The 18,522-nt window shown below is 35.9% G+C and overlaps 1 protein-coding gene across 1 annotated transcript in view; it reads right to left on the reverse strand.

Annotated features, from left to right (window-relative positions):
* The window catches only part of Rnf180 (ring finger protein 180), a 222,570-nt gene that overhangs the window by 57,393 nt on the left and 146,655 nt on the right, over positions 1-18,522 (reverse strand). The window contains exon 6 of the mRNA XM_076856117.2: positions 13,049-13,274. Within this exon, the coding sequence (XP_076712232.1) occupies positions 13,049-13,274 (226 nt within the window). The remainder of the gene's footprint in view (positions 1-13,048; positions 13,275-18,522) is intronic.

Genomic DNA, 18,522 nt, shown 5'->3' on the forward strand with positions numbered 1-18,522 from the left:
TGAACAGGAATGGTAGTTCCTGATGTTTTCGGGGTTGGCTTGATTCTCCTTGCTTGAAACCTCTACCTGTGAGCAAATTTGGGTGAAGGAGTGTAGGACTCAGTATAGTCAGACTGTCATGCCTAAAGTAGCACTTCCACCCTGTAAGTGGGGGATAGGTGGAGCAGGGAGCACCAGTCCTGTCTGCTGAGCATATCTGTAATAGATCTTCTACAATATGAAGCTAGAAAGATGAAATATGTCAGTGGTTTGTTTCTCCTAGGGTTGAAACTGGAGTCCTAGACCTAGAGATTGGTGATTGAATGGAAGGAATCCCATCTTTCTGATATATCCAACTAGAGCAGAGTTTCTGTTACATTGAATTGGCAGTAAGGGGTTTGAAAGCTATTCCTGTCTCAAATGCTCCAGGCTATTTGTACCTACAAAGTGGTAGCTTTTGGTAGATATTTTTGAATAAATCCTTTTTCATTTGCTCTATGTTCTTAGGTTACTCTCTAGACACTGATTTTTTTTAAATCACTTTTAACAGCTAAATGGGTTATGTTGGTAGGGGGTTGGGTTACACTGACTTCTCATACATCACCATCCCAGAATCTACTTTGGTTTTCTTGTTTTATCAACTTTAAATGTTACTGACTTCCTTCTAAGAAGATTGAAATTCTTTTAAACATCATCTTCCCTTCATTTCTGTCAAATTTTTGTGAATTATATCATCACTTTTAGTATTTTTAAGATTGTTATATAACTAGAATGCTTTTATCAGTTAAGTTGCTCTTAGTTGAAACAGAAAGTTTGCCCAAACTGCATCAGTAAGTAAATTTAATATTTTATGTAACAGAAGATTCACAGCTAGGTGAATCCCAGCTAGGTTGGATTCCAGACTTGTCTGACTCAGTTTTTCAACAATGCTACCAAGATACCATGTTCATGTCTTTCCTCACTTCTGCCATCAAAAATAAAGCCTTCATACTAAGGCAGTTCCCCACTTGATCATAAGATATCGTTCAGCAAATCTATTTTTTTTTTGCTGTTTTTTTTATTTTTATTTTTTTCATCTTTCATACATTTGATTCAAGTGAGTTATGCATTTCCATTTTTACCCCAAATACAAATTGCAGAATCACATCAGTTACACATTCACAATGTTTACATAATGCCATATTAGTGACTGTTGTATTCTGCTGACTTTCCTATCCCCTACTATCCCCCCTCCCCTCCCCTCCCATCTTCCCTCTCTACCTCATCTGTTGTTGTTCCATTCTCTCCCATCCCCCCCCTTTCCCCTCACAACCTCATATATGTGATTTCGTATAACGATGAGGGTTTCCTTCCGTTTCCATGCAATTTCCCTTCTCTCTCCCTTTCCCTCCCATCACTCGTCTCAGTTTAATGTTAATCTTTTCCTCATGCTCTTTCCCCCTGTTCAGTTCTTAGTTGCTCTCCTTAAATCAAAGAAGACATTTGGCATTTGTTTTTTAAGGATTGGCTAGCTTCACTTAGCATAATCTTCTCTAATGCCATCCATTTCCCTGCAAATTCCATGATTTTGTCATTTTTTAGTGCTGCATAATACTCCATTGTGTATAGATGCCACATTTTTTTTATCCATCCATCTATAGAAGGGCATCTAGGTTGGTTCCACAGTCTAGCTATTGTGAATTGTGCTGCTATGATCATTGATGTGGCAGTATCCCTATAGTATGCTCTTTTAAGGTCCTCAGGGAATAGTCCGAGGAGGGCGATAGCTGGGTCAAATGGTGATTCCATTCCCAGCTTTCCCAGGAATCTCCATATTGCTTTCCATATTGGCCGCACCAATTTGCAATCCCACCAGCAATGTACAAGTGTACCCTTTTCCCCACATCCTCGCCAGCACTTATTGTTGTTTGACTTCCTAATGGCTGCCAATCTTACTGGAGTGAGATGGTATCTTAGGGTGGTTTTGATTTGCATTTCTCTGACTGCTAGAGATGGTGAGCATTTTTTCATGTACTTATTGATTGATTGTATGTCCTCTTCTGAGAAGTGTCTGTTCAGGTCCTTGGCCCATTTGTTGATTGGGTTATTTGTTATCTTATTGTTTAATTTTTTGAGTTCTTTGTATATTCTGGAAATTAGGGCTCTATCTGAAGTGTGAGGAGTAAAGATTTGTTCCCAGGATGTAGGCTCCCTATTTACTTCTCTTATTGTTTCTCTTGCTGAGAAAAAACTTTTTAGTTTAAGTAAGTCCCATTTGTTTATTCTTGTTATTAACTCTTGGGCTATGGGCGTCCTATTAAGGAATTTGGAGCCTGATCCCACAATATGTAGATCGGAGCCAACTTTTTCTTCTATCAGGTGCAGGGTCTCTGATTTGATATCAAGCTCCTTGATCCATTTTGAGTTAACTTTTGTGCATGGCGAGAGAAAGGGATTCAGTTTCATTTTGTTGCATATGGATTTCCAATTTTCCCAGCACCATTTGTTGAAGATGCTATCCTTCCTCCATTGGATGTTTTTAGCCACTTTATCAAATATAAGAAAGTTGTAATTTTGTGGATTGGTTTCTGTGTCCTCTATTCTGTACCATTGATCCACATGCCTGTTTTGGTACCAGTACCACGCTGTTTTTGTTACTATTGCTTTGTAGTACAGTTTGAACTCTGGTATCGCTATACCTCCAGATTCACACTTCCTGCTAAGAATTGCTTTTGCTATTCTGGGTCTTTTGTTATTCCATATGAATTTCATGATTGCTTTATCTATTTCTACAAGAAATGCCGTTGGGATTTTGATTGGCATCGCATTAAACCTGTAGAGAACTTTGGGTAATATCGCCATTTTGATGATGTTAGTTCTGCCTATCCATGAACAGGGTACGTTTTTCCATCTTCTAAGATCTTCTTCTATCTCTCTCTTTAGTGTTCTGTAGTTTTCATTGTATAAATCTTTCACCTCTTTTGTTAGGTTGATTCCCAAGTATTTTATTTTTTTTGAGGATATTGTGAATGGAATGGTTTTCCTCATTTCCATTTCAGAAGTTTTGTTGCTGATATACAGGAATGCCTTTGATTTATGCGTGTTGATTTTATATCCTGCCACTTTGCTGAATTCATTTATTAACTCTAGCAGTTTCTTTGTAGACCCTTTTGGGTCTGTTAAGTATATTATCATGTCATCCGCAAATAGCGATAATTTAAGTTCTTCTTTTCCTATTTTTATGCCTTTAATTTCTTTTGTCAGTCTAATTGCTCTGGCTAGTATTTCAAGAACTAAATTGAATAGAAGTGGTGAGAGAGGGCATCCCTGTCTAGTTCCAGATTTTAGAGGGAATGCCTTCAGTTTTTCTCCATTTAGAATGATGTTAGCCTGAGGCTTAGCATATATAGCTTTTACAATGTTGAGGTAACTTCCTGTTATCCCTAGTTTTTCTAGTGTTTTGAACATAAAGGGATTCTGTACTTTGTCAAATGCTTTTTCTGCATCTATCGAGATGATCATATGGTTCTTATCTTTAAGTCTATTGATGTGGTGAATAACATTTATTGATTTCCGTATATTGAACCAGCCTTGCATCCCAGGGATGAATCCTACTTGATCATGGTGCACAATTTTTTTGATATGCTTTTGCATTCGATTCGCCAGGATTTTATTGAGAATTTTTGCATCTAAGTTCATTAGAGATATTGGTCTATAGTTTTCTTTCTTTGAAGTGTCTTTGTCTGGTTTTGGGATCAGGGTTATGTTGGCCTCATAGAATGAATTTGGAAGAGCTCCTTCTTTTTCTATTTCTTGAAATAGCTTGAAAAGTATTGGTATTAATTCTTCTTTGAAGGTTTTGTAAAACTCTGCTGTATACCCATCCGGTCCCGGGCTTTTCTTAATTGGTAGTCTTTTGATGGCCTCTTCAATTTCTTCTTTTGTTATTGGTCTGTTTAAATTGTGTGTGTCTTCCTGACTCAATCTGGGCAGATCATATGACTTAAGAAATTTATCGATATCTTCACTATCTTCTATTTTATTGGAATATAGGGTTTCAAAATACTTTTTAATTATCTTCTGTATTTCTGTAGTGTCTATTGTGATATTGCCTTTTTCATCCCGTATGTTAGTAATTTGAGTTCTCTCTCTTCTTCTCTTCGTTAGCATGGCTAAGGGTCTGTCGATCTTATTTATTTTTTCAGAGAACCAATTTTTAGTTTTATCAATTTTTTCAATTTTTTTTTGTTTCAATTTCGTTGATTTCCACTCTGATTTTAATTATTTCTTGTCTTCTGCTGTATTTGCTGTTGTTTTGCTCTTCCTTTTCTAAGGTTTTAAGATGTAGTGTGAGTTCATTTATTTGTTGGTTTTTTCTTTTTTTGAGGAATGAACTCCAGGAAATGAATTTCCCTCTTAAAACTGCTTTCATTGTGTCCCATAGATTCTGGTATGTTGTGTCTGTATTGTCGTTTATCTCTAGGAATTTTTTGATTTCCTCCTTTATATCTTCTGTAACTCATTGATCATTCAGTAACATATTGTTCATTTTCCAGGTGATGCAGGATTTTTCCTTCCTTCTTTTATCATTGATTTCCAGTTTCATTCCATTATGGTCAGATATGGTGCATGGTACTATCTCCACACCTTTATATTTACTGAGAGTCGCCCTATGGCATAATATATGGTCTATCGTTGAGTAGGATCCATGTGCTGCTGAGAAGAATGTGTATCCACTTGATGATGGTTGATATATTCTATATATGTTGGTTAAGTCTAGGTTATTGATTGCGTTATTGAGTTTTATAGTTTCTTTGTTCAGCTTTTGTCTAGAGGATCTGTCCAATGGCGAGAGTGGTGTGTTGAAGTCCCCCATAATTATTGTGTTGTGGTCTATTTGACTCTTGAACTTGAGGAGAGTTTGTTTTATGAACGTTGCAGCACCATTGTTTGGTGCATACAAATTGATGATTGTTATGTCTTGATGGTGGATGGTTCCTTTTAACAGTATATAGTGTCCTTCTTTATCCCTTTTGATTACCTTAGGTTTGAAGTTGACTTTATTCGATATGAGAATGGCCACTCCTGCTTGCTTCCGATGGCCATGTGAGTGGTATGATTTTTCCCAACCTTTCACCTCAGTCTGTGTATGTCTTTTCCTATCATATGAGTCTCCTGAAGGCAGCATATTGTTGGATTTGTTTTTTTAATCCAGGTTACTTGCCTATGTCTCTTGATTGGTGAATTTAAGCCATTAACATTTAAGGTTACAATTGAAATATGGTTTGTACTTCCAGTCATGTTTATTTATTTATTTATTTTAGATTGGCTAGTTTTCCCTCTTTGGTTATTTTTCTTCCCCTTTACTGAGATACCTCCCACTGTTAGTTTTGGGCGCTATTTTTTAATTCCTCTTCTTGTAATATTTTGCTCAAAATGCTTTGCAGTGCTGGTTTTCTGGCTGCGAATTCTTTTAGCTTTTGTTTATCGTGAAATATTTTAATTTCATTGTCAAATCTGAAGCTTAGTTTTGCTGGATACAGTATTCTTGGTTGGAATCCATTATTTTTCAGTGTTTGAAATACGTTGTTCCAGGATCTTCTCGCTTTCAAAGTCTGTGATGAAAAATCAGTCGTTAACCTAATTGGTTTACCCCTAAATGTAATCTGCCTCCTTTCTCTCGTAGTTTTTAGTATTCTCTTCTTGTCCTGTATGTTAGCTATCTTCATAATTATGTGTCTTGGAGTTGGTCTATTATGGTTTTGGATGTTTGGGGTCCTGTAAGCTTCCAGGATTTTGCAATCCATTCCATCTTTCATCTCTGGGAAGTTTTCTAGTATTATCTCATTTAGTAAGCTATCCATTCCTTTGGACTGATTCTCTGTGCCTTCTTCTATACCAATGACTCTCAAATTTGGTCTTTTGATGAAATCCCATAACTCTTGGATAGATTGCTCGTGAGATTTCAGCATCTTTCTGTGTTGACTATATTCTTTTCAAGTTGATAAACTTTGTCTTCATTATCTGATGTTCTGACATCTACTTGATCTAGTCTGTTTGTAATATTCTCATTAGCGCTTTTAATCTGATTTACGGTTTCTTGCATTTCTATGATTACAACTTGATTTTTTTTTTAACACCTCTATCTCCTGATAAAGCTCATTCTTTGCGGATTGAATTTGTGTGGTTAGTTCCTCTTCAAAATATACTTTCAATGCTTGGATTTGCTGTCTCATGTCTTCTCTAATATTCCGTTCCATCTGAATTAGGTATGCCTTGATTTCTTTCCCTGTCCATGTTTCTGATTCTTCTAGGTCCTCCTGTATATTTAGGTTGTCCTGCATTGTTTGTAACCCTTTTTTCCCTTGTTTTTTCATATTGTTCACTTTGCTTTCCAGCTCTGTTTGACTGCTTTGTAACTGCTTTCTCCTATACATTTGTTTTGGCTTTGTATATCTCTGTTGTCTCTCTTTTGTGGTGGGAGATTATGCCTAGAAATGTTGGGCTTTGTTGTACTTTAAAGCTGATTCATTCAATTCATATAAGGCTTCTAGGTTCTGTATGCATATAATGATTTGCTGTTTGTTCTTAGGACTATATGTTTAGGTTGGGTGCTCTGGTGGTACAATGGTTAGTATGTCTTGGCTACTTTAGAAGATTGCTCCACTGAAGGTGGATACTACCAGGCAATTGGATCAGGGTGTTGGTAGTAGCTAGGTATTTAGGAGTCTTATAGACAGCCTCGAGACATTCACCTATTTGCATTTAGACAATTACACGCAATGGAAGATGTAATGCTTGGGATGAGAGTTGGGGGGTAGGGGAACGAAGGTGCTGTTAAAAAGAAAAAAGGATAGAGGGAGAGATAGATTAGAGGGGAATAAAAAGAACAATAAAACTTGAAATGGGATAGAAAGAGAGAAGGAAAAGGGGGGAAAGGAACAGGGAGAGAAGAAGGAGAGAAAAAAAATATCGAAAACAGCAACAACAACAACAACAACAACAAAAATTAAAGTCTTAAGAGATCCACCTTCTTCTCTTCCAGTAGGCGGAGCTGTGCCCTCCAAGCGGAGCGTCTGCTCTCTACCTGCCGAGAGCTATCTCTGTAGGGCGTCTCCTGGGGGTCTCTCAGACTTGTCAGTCCAGAGCCATTTCACTTCTCCAGCTCTTAACCCCCTTCCTCCTGTCAGCCTGCCAGCCAGGTCCTGTTCCCCAGAAGTGATTCTCCAGAGATCTAGTTACACTTGCAGCCCCACCGCGTGTCCCTTTTAAGCCCCAGTGCTGTGGTAAACTGGCGGCTAAGACCTTGGGGGTCACCGCTGGTGATATGGGGGCCTTGGGGTCTGGGATCCCCTCTGCTTCCCTACGGACACGACCCCTGAGAAGTCAATGATGTTTCCTGGCTGCTTGTATCAGAATGGGGAGTCACGCACCTGCTAAAGTGGATTCTGCTGGGAAGGAATTCCGCCGGCCGAACTCCGATGACGTCACCTCTCTGCTATGGTGGGCCCCAGGCTCCTTGCCGGAGTGTCCGAGGGGAGGGGTGGGACTGGTTCCGCCCGGTTCGCCTCAGCTCCTGGCTCGTGGAGGCTTGGCTAAAGACTTCTTCCTGCCAAGCTGTGTCTCGGCGTCTAGCAGGACCCAGTCACTTTGGCTGCGGGCGGGTGGACGGATCTGCAGCTGTGCCCGTGGTGCGCGGACTGTGGCTGGTGGATCTGGAACTCCGCGTCTAGTGACAGGGTCCCGCTCGTCCGGGTCACACAGACGCTTCAAAAAAATCCTAGTAGCTCCTGGGCGGTCTCTCTTCAGTGGAATTTTGCTAGGAGAATCTCCGTTGGTAGAATCCAAGAGTTATCCTTGCGACTTTATGACCCCATCAGTGGGAGTGCATTAAAAGCGCAGCCTCTCTGCCCACCGCCATGTTGGATCCCCTCCCCCGATGTCTTTAATAAGACTCCTAATTGGTAATTCCAACCCAGAAAATTTCAGAATGTTGAAAAGTAGAAGTGCATAAATTAAAGGTGGTCTGTGTCTTACCAAGGAGCCTTAAGGGGACCTAGCCATGGCTTAGCTTTTCCTGACCTTGCCACTTCCTGCCAAGCCAGGGTCTAGCAAATCTATTATCTCTTATGCATTTTTTTTGTCCATGTCCAAAGAATGGCTTTTCCATTAAGTATCTTAAACATAAAAACAAACGTTTTCCTCATCTCATTGGCCCAAATAATGCACATCCCATTTGTGTATCAATTACTAGCAAAGAGGACAGATTACTAAGAAGTAGAATTTGATGTGACATAAGGAGCCACCTGATTGATTTTAGAGGAGATACTCAAAGTTAAGAAGAAACAAGGAAGTTACGGATACAAATTAGCAAACAACAGTGCCTACTACAAATCTGATTCTTCTTTCTATGAACTTTCAAGATTATATCTTGACCTCCATTTAAAAAACATATTCATGCCTCTATCCTTTCCTCTACATATTTTATCCCACTTCAACTTCTCTACTTATAATAGTGTTAAGTACTTTATAGGATAAATTTAAACAAGATTGAATATCTAGTGACTATTATAGATCAGGCTTAAATAATTATTTTGATAAAGAACACTCTGTGGAATAAATCTGGAATTAATTTCATTGTTATTTCTATCCATTGAGTTACTATAGTAGAATTATGTTACAATGGAACTCTTATTCATTGTAAAAATCTTGAGTTCCTATCAAGAATGACAATAACCTTTGATAATAACTATGCCCTGATTTATACACAATCCAAATGGTAGTTGAGATTATTCATTCACTGAGTAAACAACTCTCAAGTTCAATAAGGTGATGGTTAACAGAAAATCCAAGACTGGAAGACTAAATTTCCCCAAATATCAAAAAAAGCAGCTAAAATCAAGCATTTACTATATAAAACAAGAAATATATAGGCATAAAGCTGACAATAAATGTACACTGTCTGTAGAAAGAAAATTACAGAACTTTACTGAGAACTAATCAATATAATTAAAATATCCACGGTCAATTATCCTCTTAAAATTAAGACTAATTCATTTGTGAGTTATTAAAATATAAATGCTACAATAATTATGAGTACAATAATGGTATAGGACAAGAGAGAAAGATAAATGGAAAGAACAGTTGCCAAGAAACACACACAATTTATTCATACTTAATATTGCTTTATAAAAGACAATTCAATCTGCATAAAAAGAATAGACTGTTTAATAGATGTTGCTAGGATATATGCTTAAATGGGGTAAAAAGTACTTTATTCTTTAATTTTTTTTTTAGTTGTAGATGGATACAATACCTTTATTTTTTATGTGGTGCTGAGGACTGAACTCAGTGCTTCACATGTACTAAGCAAGGGCTCTACCTCTGAGCTCCTCTGAGATAAATGTGAGGTATCAAGAACAAAATACCACTTCATATAACTAGAGGTAAAGAGAATGTTTATAAAATTCTGTTTGAAATTATAAATAATAAAGACAAAGATCACTACATGAGACTACATAAAAAGATAGAAGTTCTGCATAGTCATGCAATACCTGAAACAAAATTAAAATGCAAATGGCAAAAAGGGAAAATTATTTTCCATATATAACAAAAGTTGGCACAAAAAATTAAAAAATTCTCACAGTCAGGTATGTGGAAAGGAAAACTGGGATGGCCAGTACTACAGAGACAACAAGCCCTCATGTACTGCTGCTTACAATAATTCAGGAGTATAATTTTATAACCACTAGCCTTAAAAGAACATAGGTTTTACCTATCATTTCCAGTTCTTAAAATTCATCCCAAGGAAATACTCTGTGATATATTCAAATATTTATCCATTAATATCAATAAGTAAATCCATAAAAAAGAAATAAAAACATGATGGAATCACAGAGCTTTAAATGAAACAAATGAAGCAAATTAAAGATCACAGGTATAATGTCTGATTTTCTGGAAACAACAAAAAACTTTAACCACATGTACATAAAATGTTCTGGAAGGCAATTCATAAATGTTGTCTTTATAAATAGTAGAAATATTGTGGATCTTGAGCTTATAATTTATTTACAAAATTTAAAAAGTTAATTTTACCAAAAAAATTAAACCATATTTTTTGGCTACTACCAATATTGTTTCCCTAATTTACATGAAGATATGTCCTTTACTTTTATCAAAGAATATCATAAGAAACAATGTCAGACAACTTGATTGCATTTGCTCCAAGAATGTTTTTGAGGACATTGCTACTCCACTTCTCAATATGCCCTAGATAAGAAATTAAATAAAAATTCTGAAAGTAAAGCAGCAGGAAAAGGAACTTGAGGAACTAGTATGTTTCTTCTTTTAATGGAAGCATGAAAATCAATTAATTATGTACCTGCTTTTATTTTTCCTTAAGTAGTTTGAACTTTTTAGATTAATTAATTAATTTATCTTAATTAGGTATATATGACAGCAGAATGTATTTTGATTCATTGTACACAATTACAGCACAACTTTTTATTTTTCTGGTTGTACATGATGTAGTCTCACACCATAGGTGCAGTCATTCATGTATCTAGGGTAGTGATGTCCATCTCATTCCACCATCTTTCCTACCCCTATGTACCCTCCCTCCCCTTGCCCAATCAAAGTTCCCCCATTTTCCCCATCCCCTTGCCCAGTCATGGATCAGTATCCACTTATCAGTGAGAACATCTGGCCTTTGCTTTTTTGGGATTGGATTACTTCGCTTAGCATGACATTCTTCAGATCCATACATTTACCTGCAAATACCATGATTTTATTCTCTTTTAATGCTGAGTAATATTCCATTGTGTATATATACCACAGTTCCTTTATCCATTCATATACTGAAGGGCATCACAGTTCAGCTATTGTGAATTGAGCTGCTATGATCATTGAGGTAGCTACATTACTACAAGTATGCTGATTTTAAGTACTCTGGGTATAGACAAAGGAATGGAATAGCTGGGTCAAATGGTGGTTCCATTCCAAGTTTTCTAAGGAATCTCCATACTGCTTTCTAGGTTGGTTGTTCCAATTTGCAGTCCCACCAGCAATGTATGAGTATGCCTTTTCCCCTGTATCTTTGCCAACATTTATTTATGTCTGTATTTTTTTGGAATTATATAATAATGTATTTTTTAAATTAATTTTTAAAATTTATATGTGACCACTGTCTGTATTCTTGATAACTGCCATTCTTACTGGCATGAGATGAAATTTTAGAGGTAGTCTGAACACTGTAAGCCAAATACTTCATCTAATTATAGTTAGATGTAGGGCCACATGGCTTGTGTATCTGCCCTCCTATCCTCACTTTGTTTTTATATTCCATTCCTATTCATGATTCCTTTGTCCTGCTATTTCAATGAATGTATTTTATAAATCTCAAATTCTTCTTCTGAGTACAGTATAAATAATTAAGTAGGATATTCCTGTTAACATTGTTATCAGTCTTTAAATGACAATACACAGCCAAACTTAGTCTTCACTGGAAATGACTGTAAGTATTTCCAATGTAATTTATTTTAGAAGTACTATTTTGAAAATAAAAGAGAATATGAAATTGTTGTTTCAATAAGTAAACCAAGAAAAACTTTAGCTATTACTATTTTAAGACCTAAAGAGAAAAATATTTATGATCCCTGCCAGTGTTAAACAAGATCCTAGAAGGGAGACACAAGCTCTGTTTCAACAGGGACACTAAGTCTAAACACCACCTAGCTGCTTCTAATCAAAACAATCTTTTAGTAAATAAATGTTCTTTTCTATAGCTGACCTGAAATAACACTGAGAAAGAGCTATAACTGGTGTTTCTCTTTTGTTCAACACAAAGCACCCTGCTAGGGACCTGGTATTAGAAAAGAAACTTTAAAATTCCAGCCACAGGCCAGAGAAGAGGAATTTCCAGTAAACTTCTGCTTTTTCATGGAAGTATTTGTTTCCTTTTTCCACCTCCCTCACGTGGCCTTCCCCCCCAAAAGAGGAGTTTTTGAAGTTGGAATATAACACAATATTTCAAACATGATGAAACCCTGGTGCCCTGATCACACTGCTCTAACTGGGTAGAATCACTGTAGTTGGCATATTATTTTGTCTCTAGAGCTGCCTAAAGTTGGTACACTGATTTTATGCAGCAGTCTACATGCACAGGCAGATCAGGGATGGGCTCCTTTAATTTCCCTTCATGGTTTGATTACTAAGCCGCTAAAGCAGGTTTTTAAACTTACATGCAGCTGGTTGGTTTAGGATACCCAAAGCTTAACTTTAATAATCTGATTCTCCTATAGGTGGGTAGTGGGATTTCCTTCAGGCAAGAAAAAATGTACCATCTATTTTCTTTAGTTTTACTATTCATGAAGTAATACTTTGATACTCATTAGGCTCCTTTGTGGCTGAAGTAAGAATCTGGAGATAGAAAATTTACCCCCTAATATTTAGCACACAGTGGTGTATTCTATCATTTTACCATAGTTCTTTATGTTCCATAGTCATTAGTTTTTCTCTCTCCATTAATATGTTTGAAATACTGTGTTATATTCCAACTTCAAATGATAATTAGGTAAACAAATCCTTGTTACAATATTTCTCTTATTAAGAAGAAAGACCTTACCATTAGGAATGCTGAGAAGATTTGGAGTTTGGGCTAAAGTCTTAATAATTATCCTCAGATATTTACAGATTTATTCTCTGTGACTCCAGAGGAAATAATAAGGGCCACAGAATCAACAGTAGCAGAAGGTAGATTTGAGGAATAAATAATCAACGGTTTTGTTCAAATGGAATTTCTTTGACACTGGAGTAGTTCTTATTTTAAAGACCCAATAACAACTGGTTAAGATGTTTAGAAAGAATCTGAGTGTACAGTCAGGGGATTACAGATGATCTATTCTCATCTGATTCTCACACTGTTCTGTGAGTTGGGTAAGTACTGTTTTATGACCTGGACAGCAACAAATTCTCATTATATGCACTTTATATTATTTTCAATATTTTTTTAGAATTCACAAAATGCTTTAGAAGAAAAACAAAAAGGTAGTCAGAAGAACTAGTAATCATGTTAATGGAATAGAAGAGTTACCTGTCTGGAAAAACACTCTTGAAATAATTGTCCGACACAATGGGCAGGGAGTGTTTGCAGGATTGTCTTTGGCTAGAGTCCGTAAACAGGGCTCACAGAAGATGTGGTGGCAAGGGTAACACATGTAAGGGTTGAAGTAAACATCCAGACACACTGCACAGATGTAGCTGTCCTTTTCTTCTGCATATTCATTGTCATCATCTGTACTCATCTCATTATTCAAAGTCTGCAAAAAATAAGAAAAAAGTTTTTTTTCTGAGTTCAGTTTAAGATTGGTTTCCTTGAGAGAGACTAGCTTTACTTTTTGTTAGAATATTATAAGAAGCATAAAATAGAGGCTGGAGTTGTAGCTCAGTGGTAGAGTGCTTTCCTAGCACATATGAGGCAAATGGTTCAACCCTCAGCCCCACATAAAAATAAGCAAATAAAATACAGGTATTGTGTCCATCTACAACTAAATATATATAAAAGAAGCATAAAACATCTGTTTTTGTGACATATTCAAAGTGATAAGAATGCTACCTTCAAGGTGAGAAGAAACTGAAAATAAGAAGCCTAATTATTCTCTGGTATTTTTACATAATGCTAAAATATACCTAAACCCATTAGGTATATATTTGTATCTCTGCTTAACCATTTAAGTAAGTGTTAGCAATATCAGTCTCAGGAATACAGAGTTTCTCTCTATCCACTTCTACCATGAAAAGAAGATGGTTTGCACAAGGTCACAGGGCCTTAATATGAGCATCCACCCATGATGGAAAGTGAGGATACGAGGATACCTTACTTCATTCTCATACAGTGCATAGAGAATTTTCTATTCTATCCTTTGCATCTTCTAGTAACTCAAAGCCAAGAAAGAGCTAAAGCTGAAGGAATGTCAAGAAGCAGACATGGCAAGTGATTATGGGATTAGTTTTGTAGCTAGGAAATATGATGAACCCCTCCACTCTCCCAAATGAAATAGTTAAGAGGCAGCTCAGAGATTAGTAGCACAAGGTCTGGTAGCAAAATTCCTCTTACTTAACCTCAAAACTTCCACTTCTGTGAAACTGTTGTGAGAATTAAATAAGGCAACAGACTTACAGAATTTAGCACAATGTCTGGCACATAGTATATATCTAATGAATGTTAACCACAGCCATTTTCCTCCCACTCTCCTCTAACCCTTCTCCCCTTTACCAAAAGTTCTGCAGTTTTGTTGAAGTATTAAGAACATTTTCCTCAAATTCACCCAGCCTCAGTCCATTGAAGCATAACAGAAGTGTTATGGTTTAGATATGAGGTGCCCCCCAAAAGCTCACCTGTGAAACAATGCAAGAAAATTCAGAGGTGAAATGATTGGGTTTTGAGAACCCAAACCTAATCATTGTGTTAATCAACTTAAATGGATTAACTGGGTAGTAATTGCAGGCAGGTAGGGTGTGGCTGGAGGGAGTAGATCATTGGGGGAATGCCTTGGGGTATCTACTTTATCCAAGGTAAGTGGAGGCTTTCCTCTGCCACACTTTTCTGTCATGTCTGGGCCCAGAACCATGGAGTTGGCCATCTATGGATTAAGACCTCTGAAACTTGAAGGCCTCTGAAACTTAATCTTAAACTTTCCCTCCTCTAATAGTTCTTGTTACGTCTTTTGGTCACAACAGAAAAAAAAAAAAAAAAGTTGACTAAACCAAGAACTTAAGAAATATTTATAAGTTACATGAAATATAAAGGTTATGTAAATGAGGCCAAAAAAACCCTTAATAATACAGAAAATCTTTCTGCTGTGGTTTCAATGTTTGTCTCATCCAAAATTTATACTGAAACATAAATTCCCAGTGCAACAGTATTAAAAGATGAGGATTTTAGGAGGCAATTAAATCATGAGTACAGAACCCATACAGTGGGATTAGCAATCTACATAAGGGCCAAAGGGAACAGTATTCATCTTTGCTTTCCTACTCTTCTGCCACATGAGTACACAGTTTTCATCCCTTTCAAGGAAGTAACATTCAAGGTGCCATCTTTGGAGAAAAGACTGGGCCCTCACCAGACACTGACCTTGACAGCACCTTGATCTTAGACTTTGCAGCTTTTCAGAATGTAAAAAATAATTTTCTGTTCTTAAAAATTACCTAGTCTGTGAACGGGGGTGGTGGCTCAGTGGTACAGCACTTGCCTAGCATATGTGAGGCACTGGGTTCGATTCTCAACACCACATATAAATAAATAAAATAAAGATCCATTGACAACTAAATTTTTTTTAAAAAAAAATTACTTAGTCTTGTGATATTTGTGTTATAGTAACAAATATCTTGGCTATTGGGCTGTTATAACACAACTGGATAAATTATTATTTGATTTATCCCCATGGTTTTGTTCTCCCATAGATTTCCTATATGTTATCTGTTGGTATTTTCTTTTATGAAGGATACATTTGGGTTGTTAGTCATTAATTGTTTTTAGTCAATTCATTTTTAATTGGATTGTCTGATTTTTCTTATAGACCTACAGGCATTTTTACTTAATTTATTTTTTGTTGTTACTGATTACATGTGTAGTATTTTTTTTCTTCTCACTGGTTTGCTTTTTCACTCTTTTCCTGGTGTCTTTTGATGAAATAAAATTCTTTATTTTAAAGTAATCTATTTAATGTCATTTTTCCTTCATAGTTACTATTTGTTGTGTTTTATTAAAGAATTATTAAATTTTTAAGTGCTAAGATAGCATTATATTGCATTTCATAACATTTCATGACCCTATAATATACCTAAAATTGACTTTTATGTATGGTGTGCCTTATGGATAAATTTCACTTTTCTTCTTTGTATAGTTATTAATTGACCTAGCCTATTTATTGCAAAGACTTTCCTTTCCTGTACTGCTTTATAGTGTCACTTTGTCAGTAAGAGGCCAAATATGCCTGGGTTTGCTTTCGAGATTTTTATCCTGTTCCATTAGTTTACTGTCTTTTCTATGTCATAATTATAAACTCTTAAAGCTTTATAGTAAGCCTCACTCTTCGGTTGAAGAGGTCCTTTCATCTTATTGTTATCTCTGACCTTTTCATGAGTATACAAAACTTACAATTATCTTGTACTTTTTTTAAAAGTTCATATTTTTATTGAAACTATGTTGAGTCTACAAATAAACTTATGATGTATTAGAAATCTTGTATAATACAAAGTATATGAGCCTGGTATATTTTCCCATTTATTAAAAAAACATTAAAAATGTTATTGTGGTTGAAGTCTACCTCTATTTAACTCAATATTTTCTCTCTGCCTTTAGTACTTTTTGTTAGCTAGTCTATTTCTACTAGTATACATGATTTCATGTTCTAATATCTTTCACACCAAAACAAAACCAAAAAACCCCCTTCAGCTCATGTTATATTCCTTTGCTCCCTTCCATGGCAAAACTTCACAAGTCTTAATTATACATAATTTCTGCTTCTTCATTTCCTATTCCTCCATTCTTCAACCTACTCTAATCTGTTTCTTTGTTCCTAATACTCTGCTGAAAGCTATTCAGAACAAAAGTCTGGCTTTTGTTCACTAACTAATCTCTGGTATAGTCAAATCCAGGATACTTCCCTGACATACCTTCCTCAATCTTTCAGCAGCATTTCCTTTGGAGATCAGAGTGTCTTTCCTCCTAGAAACTTAATTGCTTCTTTTTACATGTGAAGTAAGATGAGACTCCTGACACTGATCTACAGCACTGAATAACCCAGCCTACTTTTTCATCTATCATATTGAACTACTCTCCATCATCGGTGGTATTCGAACACTAACAAACATACTAAACACTTTCTTGCCTTAGGACCTTGAGAATGATGCTTTTCTCCTCCTAAAATCTCATTCTCCATAAAGTATATTACAAACCAGAAAAAAAAATCCTTGTTCATTCCATGCACATTCCTATCCATTTCTTCCATAAGAGGAGAACATTTTTCTACCTTCCAAATTTTGGCCTTTAAGTGTGACTTGCTTTTATCAATAAGTCATTAATAAATATGATGCAATTAGAAGCATAAAAATGTTTATGCATTGGTGACGGCCTTCCTTTGCTGGTAACCCTGAGGCCAATAGCACGTGAACAAAGCCAGGCTGCCTTGCTGAATATGTGACACTTTGTCCAGTTACTGCCATAGTGACTGCTGACAACAAGCCAACCATCAGACCTGTGAATAGAGCCAAGGATTGTCAGCTGATTGCAAATGTATAAGTAAGCCCAGATAACACCATGAAACACAAGACAATCCATCACAGATGAGCCTAGCCCAAGTTGCCAACCCAGAAATCTCTGAGTAAAAATAGGTGTTTTTCATTAGCAACTAAATTTTAAATTTTAGAGTAATTTGTCATAAGTATTCACCAACATATACTTTTCTATACATACCTAATTTTATTTAAAACTTAAAATCTTAGCTTATATATCAAGTTTGCAAAGATGATTTCACTGGCTGTTGTATATAAATTAGTTCTCCAAGTTGTCTTCTATCAGTTACTTGTCATTGCTTTTTGTTTTTTCCTTTATATCTCTTCTTATTTTTATTTGCCTATTTTTATTTACACACACACACACGTGTGTGTGTGTGTGTATTTTACTTACTGAATTGATTGTTCTAAAATTGATGTTATCATTCAGTTGATCCTGATTATGTATACTCTCATTTTCAAAATTCTCATTGATTCCATGTACAATATTATATTGTTTTATATCCTCTTGAAGATACCTCTATTAAGTGTCCTTATGTATTCTTTTTTTTTTTTTTTGAGAGAGAGAGAGAGAGAGAGAGAAAATTTTTTTAATATTTTTATTTTTTAGTTTTCGGCAGACACAATATGTTTATATGTGGTGCTGAGGATCGAACCCAGGCCGCACACATGCCAGGCGAGTGCCCTACTGCTTGAGCCACGTCTCCAGCCCTTCTTATGTATTCTTGTGGACCTTATTTTCTATTCAGATAATAGGCATTCTGTGAAACACAGTGTAATGTATACAAAGTTTAAAACAGAGAAGACATGAAATAAATATCCCTCATCAACAGAAAGCTTGCAGCTATAATTTGAACAATGATAAAGAAAAACCTACTGCAAAGGCAATTGGATTAGTAATTTTTGCTCATTGTTGACATAAGACTTTCTCTCTGAACTTAAAAAATGCTTGAAAATGAAAGCTATTAGTGCATTAGTATTTAATTGGGAACCCCAGAGAAAGCCTTTGGACCTACTTGCTTAGTTACCTAAATTTCATTTCATAGTGCCAGTTTATTATGTTTCTATTACAGCCTCAGGATTGTGCTTTGAGATTTGAACTAATTAACCTCAAAGAAATCCATGTCATGAAAAACTATAATTTGAGAAAACTCATAGCATTCCAAACTTTGACACAAATATTTGAGCAGTTTAATTTATATAAAGAATTTTATATCTTACATATACAAAATTCTACTAAAATATACTTCAAAAATAAATATTTTGCTT

Source organism: Callospermophilus lateralis, chromosome 5 (assembly GCF_048772815.1).
Source record: "Callospermophilus lateralis isolate mCalLat2 chromosome 5, mCalLat2.hap1, whole genome shotgun sequence".
NCBI classification, from domain to species: domain Eukaryota; kingdom Metazoa; phylum Chordata; class Mammalia; order Rodentia; family Sciuridae; genus Callospermophilus; species Callospermophilus lateralis.